Source organism: Bos indicus x Bos taurus, chromosome 8 (genome assembly GCF_003369695.1).
Source record: "Bos indicus x Bos taurus breed Angus x Brahman F1 hybrid chromosome 8, Bos_hybrid_MaternalHap_v2.0, whole genome shotgun sequence".
NCBI lineage: Eukaryota > Metazoa > Chordata > Mammalia > Artiodactyla > Bovidae > Bos > Bos indicus x Bos taurus.
In genome coordinates this window covers 24,738,138-24,762,400 of record NC_040083.1, presented here as the reverse complement: position 1 = coordinate 24,762,400, position 24,263 = coordinate 24,738,138, and the positions used below count along the sequence as shown (strand labels likewise).

At 35.0% G+C, this 24,263-nt stretch overlaps 1 protein-coding gene across 2 annotated transcripts in view; it reads left to right on the top strand.

Moving 5' to 3' along the window:
- Window positions 1–24,263, top strand: part of DENND4C (DENN domain containing 4C) — a 117,852-nt gene that overhangs the window by 26,657 nt on the left and 66,932 nt on the right. For both annotated transcript variants that reach the window (XM_027549161.1, XM_027549160.1), the window contains exons 2-10: window positions 5,842–6,163; window positions 7,316–7,568; window positions 8,532–8,601; window positions 10,487–10,656; window positions 13,401–13,639; window positions 14,529–14,595; window positions 15,657–15,715; window positions 16,629–16,773; window positions 19,841–20,016. In XM_027549161.1, the coding sequence (XP_027404962.1) occupies window positions 5,859–6,163; window positions 7,316–7,568; window positions 8,532–8,601; window positions 10,487–10,656; window positions 13,401–13,639; window positions 14,529–14,595; window positions 15,657–15,715; window positions 16,629–16,773; window positions 19,841–20,016 (1,484 nt within the window). In that variant the 5' untranslated portion in view covers window positions 5,842–5,858. The remainder of the gene's footprint in view (window positions 1–5,841; window positions 6,164–7,315; window positions 7,569–8,531; window positions 8,602–10,486; window positions 10,657–13,400; window positions 13,640–14,528; window positions 14,596–15,656; window positions 15,716–16,628; window positions 16,774–19,840; window positions 20,017–24,263) is intronic.

The following is a 24,263-nucleotide window of genomic DNA, read 5'->3' as shown; positions in this document are numbered from 1 at the left end:
ACCAGTAGTGGCTGCCTGTGTTCTCTCTCTAGTTCTGGCAGCTCATATCTTCCATGACTCCTTTAAAGCATTTCTATTTTCAGCCTTTCTTTATATCCCTTCTTCCTTACAAAACTGTCAGTTGCAGGTGCAACAGTGGGGAATTATATTGCTTTATTTTCTTAAAAAGAAGCAGACTTTATCTGAAACGAGTTACTTTTTTGATTTTGTAATTCCATGATTCAGCCAGCATAACTGATGTTGATAATACTTTTTATATGGAATCACTAAGGCCTTAATTGTAGCAGATAACTTTGATAATACTTTAGTTTCATTGTGGTTTAAACAATGTTCATTTTTCATTCTCTGTGGTTTGGAATACCAGGGAATACAGATATTTTTGAACATTTAAAAAATCTTTTTATTTCAGTGACAGGAATTTTGTAAGCTATATTTAGCCTTGTAAATCTAACCAGTCCATCCTAAAGTAGATCAGTCCTGGGTGTTCATTGAAAGGACTGATGCTAAAGCTGAAACTCCAGTACTTTGGCCACCTCAGGCGAAGAGTTGACTCATTGGAAAATACCCTGGTGCTGGAAGGGATTGGGGGCAGGAGGAGTAGGGGACGACAGAGGATGAGATGGCTGGATGGCATCACTGACTCACTGGACATGAGTTTGAGTAAACTCCAGGAGTTAGTGATGGACAGGGAGGCCTGGCATGCTGCGATTCATGGGGTTGCATAGAGTTCGACATGACTGAGCGACTGAACTGAACTGAATATTTTGTTGATATTATGAATATTTATTTATTAAAATGTATGCCATTCTAAATAGTAAGGTGAAATGAAATTGATTCTGAAAGGGTATCTTGGCTATAGTTGGAAAATGAAGTCTAATTTAACTGTATATCTAAGTTTTAATAAATATTTTAATACTTTTCAAAAGTTTTTGTTAATAGAGACTAATTTTTGCCAGAGATAAAGCATATCATTTCATAATGAGAAAGGGGTCAGTTCATCAAAAGGACATAGTAATTCTAGATAGTTATCTCTGCAGAGCTTTAAATTACATGAAGCAAAAACTGATAGAACTAAAAGGAGAGACATCAATAGATATATAATTATAGTCAGATTTCAGTAACACTGTGTTAATAATTAAACAAGTAGGCAGAAAATTAGGAAGGATATATAGATTTGAATAACACTAATAACCTTCTTGGCCTCTCTCCAGCAAAAATAGAACATACATTCCACTAAAATGTACATTGTATTTATCAAAGAGACTATATTCTTAGCTGTAAAACTAATCTCAATAAAAATAAAAGACTGCAAGTCATATGTAGTATATCCTCCAAGCATAGTATATTTAAGTTAGAAATCAATAACCGAAAGATTCTTGGAAAATTTCCAGGTACAAAATTTGCAAACTGAAAAGCATACTGTATGTAGCCCATTGGTCAAAGAAAATGAGAAAGAGAAATTTAAAAATATGTTGAACTGAATAAGAAGAAGACATAACTGAGTTTGTGAGATGCCACAAAGACGATATTGGAAGAGGAACATTTTAGCTCTGAATTCATACATTAGAAAAGAAAGATCTCAGTGACCTCAGCTCTGACCTTAAGAAACTAGAAATAGAGCAAATTAAAGTCTACATAAACAGAGGAAAGAAAGTTATAAAGTTCAAAATAGAAATCAATGAAATAGACAAGCAAGAAAGAGAAGAACCAGTGAAACTGAAAGCTGGTTCTTAGAGAAGAAAAATAAAATTGACAATTTTCTAGCCAGACTGACCAGGATAAAAAGAAGGCACAGACTTGATTGATATCATAAATGAGAAATATGACTGTCAAAAATGAGAAATGTGGCATCACTACATATTCTACAGATACTAAAAGAATAAGGGGATATTATGAAAAACTTTATACAAGTAAATTACACAACTTAGATGAAATGGACAAATTCCTGGCCATATGCCCTCTCCCAATTCTTCATTTATTCATTTATTTATTTTAATTTTTGGCTGCATTGGGTCTTGCTTGTGGCCTGACAGTTTCGTTGCTCTGCTATCCTGCAGCTCGTGGGATCTTAGTTCCCAGACGAGGAATTGAACCTGCGTACCCTGCATTGGAAGGCAAATTCTTAACCACTGGACCACTGGGAAGTCCCCCCAATTATTATGTTAAAATGTAACCCACAATGTGATAGTATATGGAAGTAGGGCTTTGGAACGTGTTTTGGTCATGTAGATGCAACCCTCATCAGTGGTTTTAGTGTCTTTCTCAAAGAGACTCCGGGAAGATCCTTTGCTCCTTTCCACCCTGAGAAGTTACAGTGAAAAGACAGCCTTTGGTGACCTAGGAAGCCAGCCATTACTAGACACTGAATCTGCCAGTGATCTTGAATTTCCATCTTCAAGAAATAAATTTTTGTTGTTTATAAGTCACCCAATCTATGATATTCTGGTATAGCAGCCTAAATGGACTAAGACTGGTACAAACTATGAAACCACAAACTATGAAAGTTTACTCAAGAAGAAATAGGTAACCTGAATTGTCCTACATGTTAAAAGAAATGAATTTAGAGTTTACAGTATACTCTCAAAGTAAACTCTAGACCTGGATGATGGAAAAAATTAACAACAATTCTATACAAATTCTTGAAAACTGAAGGAGAAAGTTTTCCCAAGTCATTCTGTGAGATTATCACATTCAGTTCAGTTCAGTCGCTCAGTCGTGTCCGACTCTTTGCGACCCCATGGACTTCAGCTCACCAGGCCTCCCTGTCCATCACCAACTGCTGGAGTTTACCCAAACTCATGTCCATTGAGTCGGTGATGCCATCCAACCATCTCATCCTCTGTTGTCCCCTTCTCCCCCTGCCCTAATATTTCCCAGCATCAGGCTCTTTTCAAAAGAGTCAGCTCTTTGCATCAGGTGGCCAAATTGTTGGAGTTTCAGCTTCAACATCAGTACTATCACATTACCTTGATATCAAAATCAGTTAAAGACAGTATAAGGGGGGGAAAAAAGAACTATAGACTGGTATCCCTCATTAACAAATGTAAAATTTCAAACAAAATTTTAGCAAGTAGAATCCAATAATACATGAAAAGGGTAATATATAGATGGAGAATAAGCACATGAAAAGGTGGTCAACATCACCAGTTATTAGAAAGATGCAAATTACATCTATAGCTAAGTATCCCTACAGGCATAATAGAATGTAGTCTAAATTAAAAAGACTGACCTTCTAGACTGTTGGAAAGGATGTGGAATGACTGGAACTCTCAAATACTGTGATAGGAATGTAAAATGATATAGTCATTCTAGAAAACGATTTGGCACTCTTTAGAATTGCATATACCTCCCAGGTGATCCATTCATTCCATCTTAGAATTTGACTAAGATAAATGAAAGCGTATGTCTGTTAGGCTTGTACATGGGTTTTCATGTTAGCTTTCTTTATATAAATAATAGCTCCAAGCTGAAAATAGCCCGTATGTTTATTAATGTAGGTGAATGGATAAACATCTTGTGGTATATTCAGACATGGAATTGTTGTTAATTGTTTCAGTTGCTAAGTCGTGTCCGACTCTTTTTGACCCCACAGACTGTAGCCTGCCAGAGGAATACTACTCAGCAATAAAAAGGAATGAACTGTTGATATAAACAGTAACGTGGACGAATCTCAGAATAATTACATAAATGCGTGAAAGAAGCCAGACCAAAAAAGAATACACTGAGTGGTTTGATGTATATCGATTCTAGAAACTAATCTATAATGACACAAAGCAGGTCACTCATTGCCTGGGGAGGGAGGGGTGATTAAGGGGTACAGGAGTATTTTGGATGTTGATGAATGTGTTCTCTATCTTGATTGTGATATGGTTTCATGGGTGTATACATTTGTGAAAACTTAGCAAATTGTACACTTTAAATATGTACATTTTATTGTATGTAAATTATACCTTAACAAAGTATTTTTAAGAAGCACATGAAATCCATAGAAATATTTAAGATCTCAGATACTTTATTTTTAGTGTTGCTGAGTTTAAAGATAATAGAAATCTTGACTCAGCATTCATATTCTCTAGATTTCTACCATGTATTACCTAAGTGTCTTTTAATATGTATTTTATATAAATTTGTCTTCTTTGGTTATTTTTTTTATGCTGTCTCTGGTATTTATATATGAAATAGTTAATGACCCCTAATAACCTCAGATGTGCAGATGACACCACCCTTATGGCATAAAGTGAAGAGGAACTAAAAAGCCTCTTGATGAAAGTGAAAGAGGAGAGTAAAGAAGTTGGCTTAAAGCTCAACATTCAGAAAACTAAGATCATGGCACCTGGTCCCATCACTTCATGGCAAATAGATGGGGAAACAGTGTCACACTTTATTTTTTTGGGCTCCAAAATCACTGCAGATGGTGACTGCAGCCATGAAATTAAAAGACGCTTACTCCTTGGAAGGAAAGTTATGCCCAACCTAGATAGCATATTGAAAAGCAGAGACATTACTTTGCCAACAAAGGTCCGTCTAGTCAAGGCTATGGTTTTTCCTGTGGTCATGTATGGATGTGAGAGTTGGACTGTGAAGAAAGCTGAGTGCTAAAGAATTGATGCTTTTGAATTGTGGTGTTGGAGAAGACTCTTGAGGGTCCCTTGGACTGCAAGGAGATCAACCAGTCCATCCTAAAGGAAATCAGTCCTGAGTGCTGATTGGAAGGACTGATGCTGAGGCTGAAACTCCAATACTTTGGCCACCTTATGCAAAGAGTTAACTCATTGGAAAAGACCCTGATGCTGGGAGGGATTAGGGGCAGGAGGAGAAGGGGACGACAGAGGATGACATGGCTGGATGGCATCACTGACTCGATGGACGTGAGTTTGAGTGAACTCCCGGAGTTGGTGATGGACAGGGAGGCCCGGTGTGCTGCGATTCATGGGGTCGCAAAGAGTCGGACACGACTGAGCGACTGAAGTGAACTGAAACATAAGTTAGTTTTGACCCCTAAACATACTCAGTTTTGACACTTAAACAGTCTTAGTTTACCCAGTGTTTACTTAGTTTTTTACCTATAGGGGCATATTCCTGATTGGATTAAGAGACTGGTTTATTTTTATTGCTTTTTGTTGTTGTTTAGTTGCTAAGTCCTGTCCAACTCGTTATGACCTCATGGCTCCTCTATCCATGAGATTTTCTAGGCAAAAACACTGGAGTGGGTTGCCATTCACTTTTCCAGGGAATCTTCCCCACGCAGGGATTGAACCCATGTCTCTTGGGTTGCAGGCAGGTTCTTTACGAGCCACCAGGGAAGCCCAATTATATTTATTACTAGTATCTTTATTTTTTTCTATTAGACCTTGAATAATTCATGATGAACTCAGTTCATTTGTTTAAATGTAAAGTTTTGCTCTAAGAATTCTGTAACTTAGAATGATTTTTTAAAATGGTATGCATTTTGTTCTTGTGTGTTTGTGTACATTTTGTTCATTTGTGTGTGAATGCATTTTGTTCATGTGTGTGTGTGTGTATGCATTTTGCTGAAAGGAAAGCACCATGGCCTACTTCCGATAGTTTGATTATCCTTAACAGGGCCTTAGGCAGATGATAGAATCATAGTTGTCTTACAAATGAATTTGTGCTGTAAACTTCTACTTTGTAGGAGGTAAAAACTGATTAAATGCTATATAACAAGCTTCTTCTGCAGAGTGACTACAGTTTGACTGTAAATCCAACTGGGAAGTGTGCTGGTTAATATTAACTCAGGAGTATTTTAATTTAGTGAGTTAGGGTAAGCCATTTCATTTAATTGATGTATTTTTTTTTTCTCTTTCTCTGTCTCTCTTCCAGGAAACCTAGTAGCAGCCATGATAGAAAACAAAGGGCCAAGAGTGGTGGACTACTTTGTTGTGGCAGGTCTCACTGATACATCTACTCTTCTGGATCAAGAAATAAATCGTTTAGATACTAAGTCAACTGGACCTAAAGCTCCAATTACAGACATTGCAGTTATTAACAAATCAGCTGGGGAAACAGTACCTGAAGGTTACACCTGTGTTGAAGCCACTCCATCAGGTCTCCAGGCAAACTTGAACTATGGAAGTCTGAAAAGTCCAGAATTGTTTCTCTGTTACAAGAGAGGGAGAGAGAAACCACCCCTTACTGACATTGGGTATGGTGACTTTCTTTTGCTGTAGTGAAGGGAATACAATTTATTTAAGGTGCACAGGAATAGAAAATTTAAAATCCTTGATGGTTCTGTTATTATTTGTTAACTTCAAGATCAAGTGTAGTAAGATATGTACTTCTGTCCATCCTTACTGAATTTCTCTGCATTGAACTGAGTCATTAGATTATTTCCTTTCAAAAAAATATTGAAATGAAGGCATTAGAGCCTAAAATGTGATTTCATTTGTTTGTACTTATCAGGTAAGTTTATTAAACATAAAAGAACAAAAAGCTATAGTGAAAGTATATTTTTAAGGAGCTAGTTAGGTTATGTGATGAGGGTTTGTGAAGCCCTAAACTTATTTAACAAAAGCAGGCAGCAGCAGCTAGGATTTAGATCATAATTATGTTGACCATTTAGATCTGTTTGCAGAAAGTTGATATCTAACCAATACTAAGTCATCTTAATCCATGACCATGAGATGACGTTTTATTTATTGTTGTTGTTGATTATCGCTGAGTCATGTCCGATTCTTTGTGAACCCATGGACTGTAGCCTGCTAGGCTTCTCTGTCCCCGGTATTTCCCAGGTGTACTAGAGTGGGTTGCCATTTCTTACTCCTGGGGCTCATCCCAACCCAGGGATTGAACGTTGTGTTTCCTGCATTATAGGCTCTGTACTGCTGAGCCATCAGGGAAAGCCCTTTTTATTTATTAGCTCATCTGTAATTTCTTTAAACAGTGTTTTATAGTTTCAGTTGAGGAATTTTTAAAGGGAAAATTTTGAGGAGAATTATGAAAGTAAGTTTTGTGAAAACATCTGAATATTAGATAAAACTTCTAAGAATTGACCTGAGGATGGTTGGAGTAGCGCCTCTCTTTTGTTTCATGTTTCTTATAATAAGCAATAAAAAAACAAACAAAGAAATTGTTTGATCCTATTTACACTTTTGAAATTGTGTTCTAACTGTTAAAACAGAGTAGCTAAGAGATTTATAATTCCCAAAGTAATAATTTTAGTTTTTGTTTGTAATTAAGTTTTGGGAAACAACAGGGGAGACCAAAAATAAAAATGTATTTTGTTATCAAGGAGAAAAAAGTAGTGTTAACCTGACATAAGTTTACATGTCAGTTTTTTTTCTTCCCTTCCATACAGAGTTTTATATGATGGGAAAGAAAGGCTTATTCCAGGATGTGAAGTGATCCAAGCCACACCCTATGGTCGCTGTGCCAATGTCAACAATAGTTCAACTACTTCACAAAGAATCTTTATCACTTATCGAAGGGCTCCTTTAATTCGGCCCCAGAATTCTTTGGCTGTAACTGACATCTGTGTTATTGTAACCAGTAAGGGAGAAACCCCTCCCCATACTTTCTGCAAAGTTGATAAAAACTTAAATTGTGGAATGGTAAGAATAAAGTTTCATTTCCGAAATTTCATATGAAAATTAAGAAAAATTTTTTGGATTCCTGTTTATCATTTGGCTTATTATTTACTCTCAGTTTATATTTTCATGACTTAAAAAAAAAATTTTAGCCTTCTAATTTTCATAGTTCATTGTAACTTAAAAAATCATTAGCGATCTGATGTTTTAGAATAATTTCATCCAGAAAATAGATATTTAAAGTAGGGGATTTTTTTTTCTTGGTATGTGCTAATACATCACACTAATGTACAGATTTTACTAGCTTTTGGGTTTCAGTGTTGTCTTCAAGGACAACTTCAGGGAGACTGGGTTGAGATACTGCTTATGTTTATTTAATTATCTTAGATATTGTAGTCTTCATGCTTATTTTAAAAGGGTCGTAGTGAAAAAGAAAAATACAACATATGCATTGAATTTATAGTTTTTGATGACCCTAAAGTTACGTTTATTCTGAGTTGTGTTTATGTTGAGTTATGTTTATTTTGAAAAATATTTTAAATCAAACTGAAAGCCTAAATGATATAGTCAGAGCTGACCGATGCACCCAAGGCTGTTTAGTCAAGACCAGTTTGACTCTGGAGATAATGACTTGATAGCATCTAGTGGCCCCAGTCTTCCCTAGATTGGGCTCAGCATCCACTCCATTTTGTGCTCTTTCTTTCAAAGAGAGGCAGCCTCTGTATGATTACAGAGTTTTAAACTTTTTGAAACAAACCTCACATCAGTTTAATTTTTGTGGCAATGTTTTTTTATTACTCCTTTTTTTTTTTTTAGTGTTTTCAGTTTCATGCTTTGTTATATTGTATACTATACAGTCTGTTTGATAAACATGTTTTAAATAGACTTCCCTGAAGAAATAATCAAAATCTTTAGAAGACATTTGACAAAATCAATTGATTTTCACTCACTCTTTTGTCTTTTTAAAACCTAATTTATATTTTACAGTGGGGTTCCAGTGTGTTTCTGTGTTATAAGAAGTCTGTGCCTGCTTCTAATGCTATAGCATATAAAGCTGGTAAGTAAATTTGAAAAAAAGAAAAGGTTTCTATTACTATAGGAATTGTTACACACTAACATTTGGTTAGAAGAGACAGTGTTTGCTCCCTTATACAGTTTGTGGAATTGATCTATTCATAAATTGAGTTAATTATAACTTTAGCATGTAAAGACATAAGTTTTCTTAAATTCATACTATAGGATATATTAATATTACCCCTTACCAACAAAAATACACTGTTAATTGAACAGAAAATTTTATTCCAAACAAGCGTTTGTGGAATAAACATTCGAACTGTTAGTCTAGTTGAGTGGAAAATGCTTACTTTCTGACCTTTTTATGTTTTGATAATCAGAAAGGTGTCAGACTGCATCTTTACTTCTTATATATCTCCTTCTCTTATCTCTGTGTGTCTGATTTGAAACCACATGTTACTTGCCATGAGAGGTGGACTTGCTTCCTTTTTCCCTTGTTGCAAAGAATCAGCTATATGGAAGAGAGGAGGGCCTGAGAACCTTTTCTGCCATGAAGTGTTTGAGAAATCTATCGTCACATTCTTACTGCACAGTAAAGTGTCAAGGGCTGTAAAGATTTAAGTGTGACCTCTTCATCCCACCGGTATGGTGGGATAAAAACTGAAAATACAGGTATGCTCCAGCTATAAATAGAAGAGATACTGGAATACTTCTTGGTGAAAAGAAGCAGTGTCATTACTTTTTGTCATGCACAATTTTTGGAATAAGGTTTTACTTCAGAGAAGTCAGGCAGATCCATATATGAGAAATCTTAATTGTCCTCATAAAGACACCCATATTAATGAATCAAACCATTTAATTTATAATATGAAAATAAAGGCAGCAACTGACAGTTATAAATTTCAGTATCACTTTAAAATGTAATACTGTTGATATTGCTGTAGTGTGTTGATTACATGTGATTTCCTTAAAAAAATTTTTTTTTGAGGTGTTAGTGTCACTTAAACTTACAGAATTAACTTATAGAAACAAGTTTTGTGAAACTGTTCAGGCATTTGATATAAGACATACATATTAGAATAAAGAGTTTTGGAGACTGAATTTAGACTTAAAAATTCAGCTACTGATTTTCAAATGTTTAACCTAGAAGTGTGTGCATATTAGAGATATTAGAGACACCATGTAGCTGTTTAATTCTGAGGAGGCTTTGTTAGGCTTCTCAGAGTGCCCCTTTCCTCCTGCTTTCTTGATCTCTCATACTTTGTACTTAGTCACAAGAGTTTCTATCTCATTTACTTTTCATCTTGCATTCATTTTACACTGTTGCTCTCTCAAAATAAGTTTAGGGGCTAAGATAATTTCTGCTGCCTTGGCAATACTGTCCCTTCCCTGAGTTGTTTATTATTATAGTTGGTAAATTTCCCTGAATGTTTCTTGCATTCTCTAAGACGTTGGAAGTATGCAGGAAAAATAAATTAATGGTTCTGTTAAATAGAATTTTAACTAGTATATTTAATACATTTTAGTGTTTTAATGAACTCTAAGTCCATGAGTAAAAATAAATGTTAAATTTGTTATTCTCATTTCTGATATGGCAAGAGAAAAGTTGATCTTGAAATTTCACACATAAATATTTCACATATAAAATTTGCAATTAAAATATCCTATTAGTATGTTTTACATATTAATAACTATTTAAAAATAACTATTTAAAAGTTAAATAGTTTTAAAAAAAATTGTCGAGTTGCCTGGTAGTCCAGTGGTTAGGACTGTGCACTTGCACTGCTGTGGGCCTGGGTTCATTCCCTGATCTGGGAACTAAGATCCCACAAGTTGTGCAGTGTAGCCAAAGAATGAAAAATAAAAAGAATAAATAAAATAAGGAATCAATGGATAAATAAATTATCATTATCTTCTTTTTCCAAAAGGTTTAATTTTTAGATATCCAGAAGAGGACTATGAGTCATTTCCACTCTCAGAATGTGTCCCTCTCTTCTGCCTTCCGATGGGAGCTACTATTGAATGTTGGGATCCCCAAAGCAAATACCCACTTCCAGTTTTCTCAACTTTTGTTCTCACAGGTTCTTCTGCTGAAAAGGTATATGTTTTCCTTTTATTAAACCAGTTTTGCCCATGTTTTTAATCCACAGACTGTTTAATATGAGATGTCTTATTTGAATGTTAGGATCCTGTTCAGACACAATACATTTTTTATTTAAATTTTGTACTAGAATGCCCAAAGTGGGAAGTCAACATGAAAATTGGAATCAAGATACTAATACCACTCGAGTGTTCTTAGGAGCAAATATAAAGTCTCTGGAGAGATAAAGCCAAAACCCAGGACTCAAGATGAGATTCTAATAAAAGATAGAAGACATAGGTATCATAGGAAGAATCAATAAGACACAGACCTGGATTATACCTTTAAGATATTGAAATGATAGAATGATAATATCAAAGATTTTATAAATTGAATATATAGTGGAAATATTCAAGACCTAAGAGAGAAGCTCAACACATCAAAGAAAGAATAGGATATTTTGAAAAATGAGTAGACAAGTTGGAAAAAGAAGTGTCTAGAAATGCAAAATATGATCCTTAAAACTAAAAATTTAATCAATGGCTTAAACAGCAGGTAAGTCATGCATGAAGGAAGAATTAATGAAGTGGAAAATAAGTTAACCTCAAACGTGGCACAGGAAAACATAAAAGGAGTTTTAAAGTGTAGAGAATAGAATCAAAAAGACCAATAGATACTTAATAATCCAGAAGGAGAGATTAGAAAGAGGAGAGGCAGCATTTTAAGAGCTAATGGTTGATTGAGAGTTTTCCAGGGTTGATGAAAAATTGAGTTTTCAGGTGAAAGATGTACTCTGAATCTTAAGGAGAAAAAAAAAAAATATATATATATATATGTAGAACCACTTATTTTCATGTTATAGTAAAACCATGGAATACCAAAGACAAAAGCCCCCAGAAAGGAGAGACATAGCACTAGCCATGAAAGAAAAGGTGAATAATAGGACCTTATTGAAGTTAAGGACACCTGTTCGTTCAAAGGTACCATTAAGAAGGTGAAAATGGAAAAAAGGTGGAAAAGGAGAAAGTAATGTGATACAGTATGTGTTCCACAAAGGTCTTGTATTCAGAATATTTAAAGAACTTCTACGTTATCAACAGGATAAGAGATAACTCTGTGGCCCAACAGTTATACACCTGAGCATATCCCAGGAGAAATGAATGTATATATTCTCTAAAGCACATGTATATTTGTAGGTTCCAAAAACTCAAAACATGTGTAAATAGTAATAATGACAAAGAATAATCATTTAAAATAAAAAAGAAATGGCAAAAAAATTAGGAAATAAAAAGTAAATAAAACTACAGATCAGTGGAAATTTAAAAATTGAAACCTTTCATAGGATATTTGATAGAATACACAATTTTATTGAAAAGTGTAACTGACAGAGGCTGACTTTTGTGAAGCAAACAAAAATGCATCTGTGTCCATGAGCAGCCGTCATGTTTTCAACCACTGTAAGATGATAGATGAGGTTAAGTGTCCAGCACAGTGTCTGGAACATAGTAAAATACTCAGTGAATGAAGGCCAATAATGCATTGACTGGATTGCTTACAAGTAAGCTAACTTTCTAGCTTAATAATCATTTATAGTTTCTCACTTTGAAAGCAGTAAGTATAAATGAATTTTTAAAGATCTTCAAACACTTGAATTACCAAATATACCTTGACTAGTAGAGAACAACAGAGCCTCTTTGAGATGCTTTTGTCATATTGCTTGTTAAAAACCCTTGAGATGACTTTGAAATAATTGTATCCGAGAGTGTTGTTTGTATCTGTAAATTAAAGGATAAATATGATATAACTCACACAGACATAAATATGGCATATATACACATGTATATACCTACACACACATATATAGAGTGTTAGAAGATTTATTAAAGTGTCATTTATCTATTTTCAGTTACAAGACTTACAAAAGTATCACTTATCCATTTTCAGAACTTTTTCATCACTTGAAACAGAAGCTTCTTCTAATCCTACCGTATGTCCCTCTTTTCTACTATCTGTCTCTACCAATTTGTCTATTCTAGGTAGCGTATGTAAATGGAATCATAGAATATTTGTCTTCCTGTGTCTGGCTTGTTTCACTTAGCATAATGTTGTCAAGGTTTGTCTATGTTGCAATATTTTTCAGAATTTGATTCCTTGTTAGGGATGAATAATACATATGAGTATATGACTGTATTCAAATTGGTGTATCTTTCCTTTTCCCCTTTGCTTTTCACTTCCCTTCTTTTCATGAATGTATATACAGTCAGCCCACTGTATCTATGGATGCCAAACCTGTGGATCTGGAGGGCTGATTGTACTACTCATACATTTTGTATAAGGAACTTGAGCATTCATGGATCTTGGTGTCCGCTGGGGTTCTGGAATCAACCACCCTTGAATACTGAAGGATGACTGTACCACATTTTGTGTATCTGTTCATTTGTTGGTGGACGTTTGGGTTGTTTCCATTTTTTTGGTTATTGTGAATAATGCTGTGTACAAATATTTGAGTCCCTGCTTTCGATTGTTTTGGGTATATACGTAGGTGAATCATATGGTAATTGTTTAACTTTTGGAGGAGCTGCCAACTGTTTTCCACCATAGCTGCAACCATTTTATATTCCCATCAGCAGTGCTTCAGATTTTTTTTTTTTTCATTTATCTGTCATATGTACTCTAAGCAAATATTTCTTTTGGAATAGAGAAAGAGAAATTAAGTTTTAAAAAACACTCAAATTTTATCATGAAATTCTTTTACTCTGTAGGTATATGGAGCTGCAATCCAGTTTTACGAGCCTTACTCTCGAGAACTTCTGACAGAAAAACAGCTTATGCACCTGGGCCTGTTGACACCTGTGGAGAGAAAAATGGTCTCTAAATCCATCAATTCGAACAAATGCATTTGTTTACTCTCGCACTGGCCTTTTTTTGAAGCTTTTAGAAAATTTCTCATGTTTATCTACAAACTTTCTGTGTCTGGACCACATCCTCTTCCCATTGAGAAGTATGTATAATGATTTGAAGGGTGTCTGATGGAAAAATTGGATGTATATATGTACATTTCATTGTTTACCTAACTTTAAGCATAAAGAGTTGAAAGGGAAGGAGAATCACAATCATCCTACTTTTTACTTGCTCTCTTCTTCACAGAATCCCTGACTTCGAATTTAAAACTGAGGAGTGGTGGTGAGAATGATCACATAAAAATGTGAGAATTCAGCTAAGGAAGAAACATACACGTTGCACTGTGTGTGTTCTTCCTGCTCATTCTTGAATAACCAAGAGAAAAGTAGCTGTTGATGCACACATACCCAAACCAACCCAAATGACCATTTCAAGTTAAAAAATCTCTAAACGGATGTAGAAGTTAGGGGTGAGGTAATTGAGACTTCCCTGGTGGCTCAGATGGTAAAAGCGTCTGCCTACAATGTGGGAGACCCAGGTTTGATCCCTGGGTTGGGAAGATCACCTGGAGAAGGAAATGACAACCCGCTCCAGTACTCTTGCCTGGAAAATCCCATGGATGGGAGGAGCCTGGTAGGCTACAGTCCGTGGGGTCAAAAAGAGTCGGACAGGACTGAGCGACTTCACTTTCAATTTCTTTGATTGATACTAAAGTAAGGTTTTGGTTTTAGTGTTCACTGACCTCTACATGTTTTCCCTTCAATTTGTAAATCTCTCTGTCATGGAAATGTTTTGTGAGCCAGAAAAATAGATGTGGAGTTACTGTCTTTTTAAAGTCACATCTTTTCTAATGGCACATTGACTTTTGTTTATTAAGTTTTAGGTAAATGGCTTTGTCAAATCTGGGATGATAAATTATATTTAAGATCTGTAAAATCCATGAAGTATTTTAGAAAAGTAATTGTCTTTATTTCAAAATTTTTTTCTAGGCACATTTCACATTTTATGCAAAACATCCCTTTTCCTTCACCTCAAAGACCGAGAATCCTGGTACAGGTAATAAAAAAAGAATATGTTTGAGGGGAGCGCTGCATATATTCATTCCAGTCATTGCAGTGTGGACTCTGTGGCCCTTTGGGTTTGAGGCAGAGCAAGAGGCATCCATTAAGTCCTTGAATTTTTATATTTTGTATTTTTAGTGAATACTCTTTTGTACTATTTTTTTGAATTTAGGGTATACAGAATTGTAATAATTATAATACTTGTTCATGACATCATCACTGGTCCATTTGTGGCCTAAATTTATGTAGCTGATTTTAATAACATAAAACCCAGAATTATGTTGAGGGTAAGTTTTTAATATGAGAATGACTTAATAAATATTAAATGTGAAATCAGTTATGGTTGGAGGGCATAAGTAAAGTTGTCTGTAATAGTACTCCTCAAACTGTCTTTGTTAAAGGACCAGTTTCTTTTTTATTTCCAGGTGATGGCAGACCTATATAAGCATATAGCTTGTGACATAAACAGTCAGTATAGACATGAACAGGTCTATACCCTGTCCAAAGACACAAGTTCACTGATAATGTAATTGGATATGAGAGCAATGTCAAATTGCCATAAAGGTTTCTAAATCACTTTCTCTATATATACTATTTCTTCCTAGACCGATAATAGTTTGTAGACTGGCACTTTGAGTAGCTCTGATCTATAGAGGCAAGCTATTTAAACATTTTTTCTAAGATAGTTACCAACCTTATATAGGATTCCAGTCAGGTATTGTTAATCTTGAATGTATTTTAGTTCAGCAAGTATTAATACATATTAAGTAGTTGCCAAATATAGAGTAAATACATATAAGGCTTTTAAAAAGTAGTTACTTTTTTTACACAGGTGTATTTTAATTGACTAACTGAATCAAAATTCATTTGATTTGATCATTTAATTTTAAAGAACTATATACTTCTAAGTAAATACTGTTGTTTTATATTTTAGTACATGGTTCCAAAACTGTGTCAGTCTGCATAATAAACAGTTTTCCATTTTACCCTTGATAATAAATATTTAGGTTTCAAAACTGGCTTCGTTAATTTATCTTTTTTTTTTCTTTTTTTAAGCTATCAGTCCATGATGCATTAATATTATCACAACCAGTTTCTACACCTTTACCACTAAGGTAATTAATAGTATATAAAATAATACATTTATTCACTTGGATCAGAATGCTTTAAAATATTTTAAGAGTTAGTATAATAGAGCTGTGCTGTTTTTACAAACTGAGAATAGCCTTAATGTTTCTAAGTTTGATAGCTGGTTGGATGGCAGGGGTCATTCACCATTTTAAAAATGAAACACTCAGAGTTGAAAAATTGGATGTAGGGAGTATTTCCCTCTTCCTCTCATCTCCCCTCCCCATATCCAGTTTATTACTAAATATTTCAGGTGAACTGACTTTACCTCCTAAAATGTCTTGAATCTATTAGCTTCTCTTCGTCTGCATTGCTAGTCCAGGCTTCGCGTGGTCTTTTACCTGAACTATTTCATTATGAACCTCTTAATTGGCACCCTTTTGCTCTTGTTCTTCAGTTTTTTATTCACACTGCAGTGTGTCTTTTTGAGAATGCTAGTATAAAATTGTTGGGAGAATGCAAATATTTTTATTTGGGGCATAATCTCTTACTGTATTCACCCCTTCCTTCCCTATGCTTTAGTCACAATATGTTTATTTCAATTCCTTGAACATGGCAGATGGTTTTTCTTGCCTCAGGAACTTTGCAAATGTTGTCTCCCCACGAACCCCTACCTTCACCCCTACCTTCTTTCTTTTGAGCTCGGCTCAAACAGCTGTTCTTTAGGAAGATCTTTCCTGATACATGCCCCTTTGTTTTTGAAGGATGAATTTGAATCATTCTGTTACACCATCTCATTAACTTTGCTACTTTTCAGTGATAAAAACTAAATCAGGTCCTAAATCAGGACTTGAGGCTAATATTATATTCTCAATTTATAAATATTCAGAAAATAATTTAATAAGCAAATCTTAATACCTTTTGGTGAAATAGTTCATAATCTTTTCTCTCCTTTTCTAGTGGAGCTAACTTTAGCACCTTGTTAATGAATCTGGGTCCTGAGAATTGTGCAACACTCCTGCTCTTTGTTTTACTTGAGAGTAAGATTTTGCTGCATTCTCTGAGGCCAGCTGTGTTGACTGGAGTAGCTGAAGCTGTTGTAGCTGTAAGTATAGAATTTTCTTTTTAGTACAGAATTCTTGAGAGAATTTTTACTCTGAAGGAAAATTTCCTTCAATGAAAGCAACTTTGAAATTACCACTAAATGTTTAACATAAATGTAATAGGGTGGCAAAGAGATAATATAAAGAAAAAAAGTAATTTGTATTGAGAGAAAATTTTAGTTTCTAATTTTTCATATTTTGGAGTTCTTCAGAGAAGCTATATGATTACATAAAAATAGAACTTGTGAATGAAGCTTACTGTATTAAATGAGAAGCTCTAGTCAATTTCAGCTGCCCTAAAATTGTGGGCATGACTAATTTCTCCCACTTTGAACCTTTGATCATTGTGGCCAGTAACATACAGGAAAATCTAGGTGATTGTAAAATTGAATAATGTACAAATGCTTTGCTATTGTGAAAAGCATAAATAAAAATTTAAGTCCTCTCCTGTTTTAAAACCTCTTGATGGCATCCCATTGCAATTAGAAAGAGGTCTGATCATTAGGGCTTTATAGGTCCATAATGTTGAATTTTGGATGTTCCATTTCTCTATCTTCCATTATTTGTTTAATTTAAAATGGTAGACTCTCCTCTCTTCCCTTCCCCATTTTACTGTCATGGAGGTAAGGATCTAGGTCTCTTTTTCACTCCTATGTCCTCAGCACTTATTACAGTTAATATCATGGAGTAAACACTCAGTAAATACTTGTTGAATCAACAAATGGGATATGTCTCCAAGATCTTAATCTGGTCAAAGAAATGCTGCTAGGACTGAAAACACTAATAACTATTTGAGATGGTTCATAGGGGGCAAAGATCCTAGTTATATACTGATTATTCCAAACCTCCCCAGTTGCATGTGAAAGCAAAAGTAGTTATAACATGAAAATATTTGTTAATGAACTGACTAGTTTTAGGAAGTTCCCACTCAAATATTCCTTCCTATAAAACTTTAGGGATTATCTACTGCCCTCTGTCTGAATCTTTGTAGTTTAGTCTCTTGCAATGTGAACTTGGAAATCTTAATAAAATGCAAGATTGCTTGAAATTTATGTAACTGATGTTGCTTGTAAGACTATTGATAAATGAGGATTTGATAGTAAGGCAACTTATTTAAAGAGAAGAAAATTGAAAAGAATGGTGACAGGATAAATTCTGCAAAAGGAGAATGATTTTAATATCAAAGAATATTGAAGAGTTAATGGAGCCCTCCCTTATGGCTCATATAGTAAAGCATCTGTCTACAATGTGGTAGACCTGGGTTTGATCCCTGGGTTGGGAAGATCCCCTGGAGAAGGAAATGGCAATCCACTCCAGAACTATTGCCTGGAAAATCCCATGGACAGAGGAGCCTGGAAAGCTACAGTCCATGGGGTCGCAAAGAATCGGACACGACTGAGTGACTTCACTTCACTATAGCAAGAATTGGTGGAACCAGTGAGTATTTTTGTGAGATTGACTGTATTTTTGATTGTGCTGCAAAAGTCAAGGATGAAGATAAGGATGTTGTATTTTGTTGTTCAGTAGTTTTATTCTGAAATTTCTTACATAGTTGGAGGTGTAACGTACCTTTTGTTGAATGGAAGGTAGTCAGTTTTCACTGGAGGAAATCTGGAGTCCTTGCAAGGTCCCTTGCAAGCAGTTCTGCCCCTCTGCTCTCTGATCTCATTTTTGACTTCTCTCCCTTTTGCTCACTCTGCTCCAGCTGCGCTGGCCTGTGCTACCCCTGGAGCATATTAGGCAATCCTCACACCATACCGTCTTTGCCCTGACTGTTCCTTTCCTTCAAAGTGCTCTTCTCCTAGGTATCGCCTTGACTAAATCCCTCACCACCTTCAAGTTTCAGCCCAGTGTCTCTTTCTTAATGAGGCCTACCCTGTTTGGCCTGTTAGCCTACTTTGCCTCTTTCTTCTCTACTGTTCTAAACTCTAGTACCTTTTTCTTGGCTTTACTGTTTTTTTTTTTTCCCTCATAGCACTTAGCACTCTCTCACATGGCATATAGTCTATTTATTATGTCTTCTTTTTGTTTTCTCTCTTCCTGCTAGACCAGGTGTTTGAGTCAAATCCTGGCTGCCATTTGTTTTTCATAAATATGTTTTACTGTAACATAGGCTGTTTATTTATATATTTCCTCTGCTTTCATACATGAAGGCAGAGTTATTTGTGACAGACGCATTATGGTTTGCAAGCCATAAAGTATTCTGTATATTTTACAGAAAAAGTTTGCTGACTCTTATGCTGTACTATAAACTTCATGAGGGCATGGATCTTTGTTTTATACACCATTATAGCCCCATCAATGTAGAACAGTTTTTGGTACATGTTAAGTGCTCAGTTGCCAGAAAGCAAGTAAATGATTGAAGACAAAATTCCAATTCTATGTAATCATCTGGAATAATTGGCAGAGGTAGTAAATGCTATAGGTAATTATTTGGGTGAATAATGATGTGTAAGGTGACAATTGAACTAGACCTTGAAAGATTACAAAGATTTTTATAATAGAGGAAAGATTTTGTCATCAGTGATTAAAATTTTAATATTGGTTGAAGTGGATCATTTTGTGTTTATTTGGGCAGTTAGGAAAATTTTTGTTGAAATTTTTAGTTGACTGTTACTATTCCTGAGATAATTGATTAAATTTTTTGTTTCATTTTGATGTTCTTAGTTGAATTTTAATCAGAGGTTATCTTGAAATTTAATAGATGGATGAAATGCATCAGTTAAAAATCATGAATTTGTTTTATAAAATTTCCATCAATTTTTTCCTTTTACTTTCTCCATAAAATAGGAATGTGGATTTTCTATAGACATTAGAATTAACGTTCAAAGAGCTGTTAGCATTTTAATTGTGCTTATGATCATTGTCATGTCTAAAGGTTTTAATCATATTGGTTCATAGGATTAACCTGTAATGTTTTATAGTCATTTATATTTTGGAATGAAGTTTAAAGTGAAAGAAACTAGACTTTAGCTGCTTTTTAACGGTCCCTTTCTGTAATATTAGTTAATTACGTAATTCTCATTGCAAATTTAAAAGTTGGTTAATTTTTTAAAACTTTTTTCCCAGATGATCTTTCCATTTCAGTGGCAGTGCCCATATATTCCCCTTTGTCCTCTTTTACTGGCGGCAGTGCTCAGTGCACCTTTACCATTTATAGTTGGAGTTGACTCAAGGTATTTTGATCTTCATGACCCACCACAAGATGTTGTTTGCATTGACTTGGATACAAACATGTTATATCTGTAAGTTGGTTCTTTTTATATTATCTCCCTTTATATTTTTCTCCACATGTAATTATAGCTCTTTGAAAGCATATACAAATTGCTACTTTTAAAAGTTGTTAATATGTCGTCAATTCAGTGATTCTCAATCAGGACAGGTATCAGAATCCTAGAATGTTATGTGGTTTGAAAAAGATTCAATGTGTTCAGTATTATAATAGTTTATATTGGATAATAATCTTAACAGTAGGCAGGAGATGTTTATGTTTATCAGAAGATAATATGGATTCTTAAAAAGAAAAAGGGTAAACCCTGCTTTCAGAGCTCAAGAGCTGTGATATCTAGGTTTAATTCAGAACCCATGTGTAAGTCACAACATAGTGACCTTGGTCACAATATAGGGTAATATTATGCTGTTGCCTCAGTTCGAGATTTGAATTTTACAGGGATTGTAGAGAAATTGATACTAAAAATCAGTCACAGTTTGTGTTTACAGAGGTGATAAATTTGTATGGCAGTGGTATAACTGAGGGTTCAGAGAGTAGAGTACCACACTCGTAAAAGCAGCTTCATCCATCCAGTTCTAGATGGATGTTTAGGCGCTCCCTCCACATCCCATCGCCCAAAATCAGCAACAACAAAGTGGGAAAGAGCAGTAAATAATGAAAGTTCCTTAGTGTAAGTGACAGATTCCAGATCCTGGAGTGCTTTTATTCTTTCCTGTTTGATATTGGTAGAAAATGAATAGAGGAAGAATTTGGGATGAGACTTCAGTGGTTACAGCAGTAGAATTGGTTGGGGAAAATAGGCTTGCATCAACCCAAAGAATAACTTAAGGAAGGAAGAAAACATTTGATGTACCTTAAAAAATAATTTTGAAATGAATCTACCATTGTATTTTGAAAACTGTAATTGTGGTATTGTTGTAGCTCCATACGTTTGTTTATTTGAGCTTTCAATACTTTTTAAGAATTGAAGTATAGTTGATTTACAATATTACACCATTTTCAGGTGTACAGCATAGTGATATAGTATTTTATAGCTTATATTCCAATAAAAGTTACTAAAAGCTAATGGCTATAATTCCTTGTGCTGTACAGCAGTGGTCCCCAAACTGGGTGGTACCAGGGACCAGTTTCTTGGAAGATAATTTTTCCATGGACTGGGGGTGGGTAGAGTGGTTAGGGGATGATTTGAGCAACATTACATTTATTGTACACTTTATTTCTAATCTAATACTGCCATTAAAGTACCTGTCTAAGGCTCAGAGGTTGAGGACTCTTGCTATACAGTATATCCTTGTTGCTTATTTATTTTGTATATAGTAGTTTGTGTCTTTTAATCCTATACCCTTATCTTGCCCCTCTCCCCTTTTTTCTCTCTACTGGTAACCGTTAGTTTGTTTTCTATAAATGTGAGTGTGTTTTGCTGTGTTCATTTTTTTTTGTTTTGTATTTAGATTCTACATATAAATGATATCACATAGTATTTATCTTTGTCTGACTCATTTTACTAGGCATAATATTCTCTAGACCATCCATGATGCTGCAAATGGCAGAATCTCACTCTTTTTTTTACCAGTCTGTTCAGTTCAGTCACTCGGTTGTGTCCGACTCTGCGACCCCATGAACTGCAGCATGCCAGGCTTTCCTGTCCATCACCAACTCCCGGAGCTTGCTTAAACTCATTGTCCATTGAGTCCATGATGCTATTCAACTGTCTCATCTTCTGTCGTCCCCTTCTCCTCCTGCCTTCAATCATTCCCAGCATCAGGGTCTTTTCCAATGAGTTAGTTCTTTGCATCAGGCGGCCAGACTATTAGAGCTTCAGGTTCAGCATCAGTCTGAATATTCAGGACTGTTTCCATTAGGATGGACTGGTTTAGACCTCCTTGCAGTCCCAAAGGACTCTCAGGAGTCTTCTCCAGTACCACAGTTCAAAAGCATCGATTCTTCGGTGCTCAGCTTTCTTTATAGTCCAACTCTCATGTCCATACATGACTACTGGAAAACCAAAGCTTTGACTAGACGAACCTTTGTTGGTAAAGTAATGTCTCTGCTTTTTAATATGCTGTCTAGGTTGGTTATCACTTTTCTTCCAGGGACCAAGCATTTTTTAATTTCATGGCTGCAGTCGCCATCTGCAGTGATTTTGGAGACCCCCAAAATAAAGTCTGTTACTGTTTCCATTGTTTCCCCATCTATTTGCCATGAAGTAATGGGACCAGATGCCATGATCTTCGTTTTCTGAATGTTGAGTTTCAAGCCAACTTTGTCACTCTCCTCTTTCACTTTCATCAGGAGGCTCTTTAGTTCTTCTTTGCTTTCTACCGTAAGGGTGATGTCATCTGGATATCCGAAGTTATTGATATTTCTCCTGGCAGTCTTGATTCTGGCTTATGCTTCTTCCAGCCCAGCGTTCTCATGATGTACTCTTCATATAAGTTAAATAAGCAGGGTGACAATATACAGCCTTGACGTACTCCTTACCCTGTTTGGAACCAGTCTGTTAATAATTTTTATTCATTTATCCGTTGATGGACACGGGTTGCTTCCGTGTTTTGGCAGTTGTAAATAGTGCTGCTATGAATAATGGGGTGCATATATCTTTTCAAATTAGTGTTTTCTTTTTTTCTGGACATATACCCAGGAGTGGATTTGCTGGGTCATATGGTAATTCTATTTTTAGTTTTTTGAGGAACCTCCATACTTTTTTCCATAGTGCCACTACCAATTTACATTTCCACCAACAGCGTATGAGTGTCCTCTTTTCTCTACATCATCACCAGCATTTATTTGTCTTCTTTTTGATAATAGCCATTCTGACAGATAGGAGGTGACATCTCAAAATTGTTTTGACTTTCACTTCTGTAGTAATTAGTGATATTGAGCATCTTTTCATGTGCCTGTTAGCTATCTGTATGTATTTGGAAAAAATGTCTCTTGAGTTCTTTCTGCCCATTTTTTTTATTGCATTGTTTGCTTTTTTGATAATAAGTTGTATGAGCTGATAATGAGTTGTATTGTTTGCTTTTTTGATACTGAGTTGTATGAGATGTTTTGGGTGTTAATTCCTTGTTGGTCACATCATTTGCAGATATTTTCTTCTATTCCATAGGTTATCATTTTGATTTGTTGATGATTTCCTTTGCTGTTCAAAAGCTTTTAAGTTTACTTAGTTCTCATTTGTTTATTTTTGCCTTTATTTTGCCTTAGGGGAGTGATGCTAAAAATACTGCTATGATTTATGTCAAAGGGTGTCTTGCCTTTGTTCTCTTTGTCTTAGACTTTTATGGTTTCAGGTCATATGTTTAGGTCTTTAATCTGTTGTGAATTTGTTTGGATATTTGGTGTGAGGGAATGTTCTAATCTCATTTGTTCTACCTGTAGCTCTGCAGTTTTCCCAGCACCAATATTTGAAAAAACTCTCTTTTCTTCATTGTAAATCTTGCCTCCTTTATCGTAGATTAATAGATTGTAGATGCATGGGTTTATTTCTGGGCTTTCTGTGCAGTTCAGTTATCTATGTGTCTGGTGTTTTGCCAGACATAAAATGTGCTGTTGCTGTGTTTTGTTTTGTTTTGTTTTTGCTGTTTTGACCACTGTAATTTTGTAGTACAGTAGAAATTGGGGATGTGATACTTCCAGCTTTGTTCTTTCTCCTCAGGATTGCTTTGGTAATTTGAGGTCTTTTGTGGTTGTTCATGAATTTTAGGATTACTTGTTCTATTTCTGTGAAAAATGTTATGAATATTTTGATGGGGTTGTATTAAATCTGTAGATTACTTTGAGTAATATGACCATTTTAGTGATATTAATTCTTCCAGTTCAAGAAGAGCAAGAGATATTTTTCCATTTTGTATCATCTCCACTTTCCTTCCATGACTTTTCAGAGGTCTTTCATATTCTTGGTTAAGTTTATTTCTGGATATTTTATTCTTTTTGATACAGCTTTAAATGGGATTTACTTAAAAAACTTTCTGATAATTCATTATTGCTGTATAGAAAAGCAATAGATTTCTGTCTATTAATCTTGTATCCTGCAAGCTTGCTAAATTCATTTATTAGTTCTAATAGTCTTTGTGTGGAGACTTTAGGATTTTCTTCAAAAATTTTTTTTAATTGAAGTAGAGTTGATTTACAATGTTGTGCCAGCTTCTGCTGTACAGTATAATGACTCAGTGATACACACACATACATACATTATTTTTTAATATTCTTTTCCACTATGGTATATCACAGGATACTGAATACAGTTCCCTGTGCTGT